This window comes from Arachis ipaensis, chromosome B02 (genome assembly GCF_000816755.2).
Source record: "Arachis ipaensis cultivar K30076 chromosome B02, Araip1.1, whole genome shotgun sequence".
Lineage (NCBI taxonomy): Eukaryota > Viridiplantae > Streptophyta > Magnoliopsida > Fabales > Fabaceae > Arachis > Arachis ipaensis.
In genome coordinates this window covers 98,291,006-98,293,032 of record NC_029786.2, presented here as the reverse complement: position 1 = coordinate 98,293,032, position 2,027 = coordinate 98,291,006, and the positions used below count along the sequence as shown (strand labels likewise).

The 2,027-nt window shown below is 35.5% G+C and overlaps 1 protein-coding gene across 2 annotated transcripts in view; it reads left to right on the top strand.

Moving 5' to 3' along the window:
* LOC107625895 (cytochrome c oxidase assembly protein COX15) overlaps positions 263–2,027 on the top strand; it is a 5,851-nt gene continuing 4,086 nt past the window's right edge. For both annotated transcript variants that reach the window (XM_021116272.1, XM_016328626.2), the window contains exons 1-2: positions 263–650; positions 1,163–1,461. In XM_021116272.1, coding sequence (XP_020971931.1) covers positions 450–650; positions 1,163–1,461 — 500 coding nt within the window. In that variant the 5' untranslated portion in view covers positions 263–449. The remainder of the gene's footprint in view (positions 651–1,162; positions 1,462–2,027) is intronic.

Here is a 2,027-nt window from a genome sequence, read left to right as displayed (position 1 = left end):
TCAGAACCTTGGTTAATAGGCTCCGTTGTTGCAGTGTGATTGTTAATAGCTTAATTGGAATTGATTGCTAATTGCCTAATTGATTGTCACTATTATTGTGTCAAATTAAGATATTATTGTAATATTGACTAATTTTATATCTATTTTTGTATTTGTTATTTTAGAATTTGAAATTTGATTATTGTTAAAGTGTTGATGAAGATATATATATTTCCAAATTTAATTTTAAATTCTTGATTATTTTAATTTTTTATTTAAGTAGGATCGGATCAGCCGATTCAACCAATAACTCATCGGTTGAGCAACTAAGACAAGTTAAGCGGACTAGCCAGAAATTTTCTTGTAAAAAGTTTGCGGTCATCGTCGCAAAACCTTGGTTAAACCTCTCATACCTAGAGGCTTCAACTCAGTCCTCTGAAGACTTTACAGAATAGAGAAAGAGAAAGAACATGTTGGGAAGGCGATTCCTAAGTTCAATTGCGAAGCGCAACAAGTATTCTTCATATCACAATCACCAACCCTTAATAAGAACAACAAAACCACCCTCTTCTTCCTCTTCATCCACCCATGAAACCGTCAAGCTTCTCTCTCCTCCCATCATTGCTAGGCACTACTTCATCAATGCTTTTCGTTCTCTTCCCCTTCCCAAGGTCTTTCATTTCCCATTTCCCTCTCCAAGTTTCAATTTTTATTTTTGTTTTCCTTTCATCCCTGTTATTTATTTATTTATTTTTTTAAATTCTCAAAGCATCGAGATGCTTTGGTCCAGTATCAGTTGGTTGAACACATGATTGTCAAATTAAATTTGAATTTTTCATTAATTAATTTATATACAATTTTGCTAAGCTAAGTGTTAAATTTTCAGCTTCCATACAGCTAATTTCAATTGAATCATGTATCACAATTAAATTTCAATGTTCTTTTTGGGGAAGAAATTTTTTTAGCTTACTTGTTGTTGATCTAACTATATGTGTGAAGAATAGTTAAATGTAGTTAGATTTGTTGTTTTGTAGCATCCTTATCATTGTTCTTTCATTATAAACTCAATCCATTACATTAAAGATCTGTTTTTGGTTCTGATCTTCAATGTTGTTCATCTAGTGTGTGTGAATGTTTGGTACATGTGGTTTAATTGAAAGGGAATTGTGGTTGTGCTTTGTAGGGCCAGAATGTGCTTTGTTTCAGGAGCTTTTCTAGGACAGCCTCTGTTGGAGCTGAGCAGAAAGAAGGGTTGAAACTGCTTGTGAATGGGGGTGCTCAAGCCCAGAAAGCGGTTGGAACATGGCTGTTTTGCTCAGCCGCATGGGTGTTTAGTTTGGTAGTACTTGGTGGCATTACCAGGCTCACCAGATCCGGTCTTTCCATGACTGATTGGAAGTTCACTGGTACTCTCCCTCCGATGTCTGACGAGGAATGGCATCAAGAATTTGAGAAATATAAGCAGTCGCCTGAGTACAAGCGGTAAGGCTCCAAGCGCTACTATGACCGGTTTCTTGCAAGCTCGCAGTGTCACCGCAAGCTTGCATTACATAGAGATGCGCATATGCTGCGGTAAACATGTTATTTATGAGGGTTTTTTAGGAATTACTGTATAACTTCACTCGTGCAAGAATGACATGATTGTGTATTTTAGGGTACAAAGGTTGCAATTACCATAGGATATAATTTTGTGGAATAGTTTACTACTTTACTTCATGAACCAATGCCCAAATGTTTTGTTTGGAACTACTCCAATGTATAACCCTGTACTCGTGTGCTGTTTCTATATGGAAATAGGGAAAATGCAGTTAACCCTTTAGCTCATTCCCTTGTCATCATAAACTTTAAAAATGTTTATTGTTAATGGTACAAAAGGCCTTTATTAACTTTTCATTCAAAATTACTCATCGAATAAGGGATAGTTTTGCCAATAAAACAAATTTTCTGAAAGGATATTGGTTAACAGGAGATCTTTTCCACGCTGTTCGACAATTTTAGGGACACAATTGCAAATTTTAAAAGTTTAAGGTTTAAAGTGTTAATGAGCC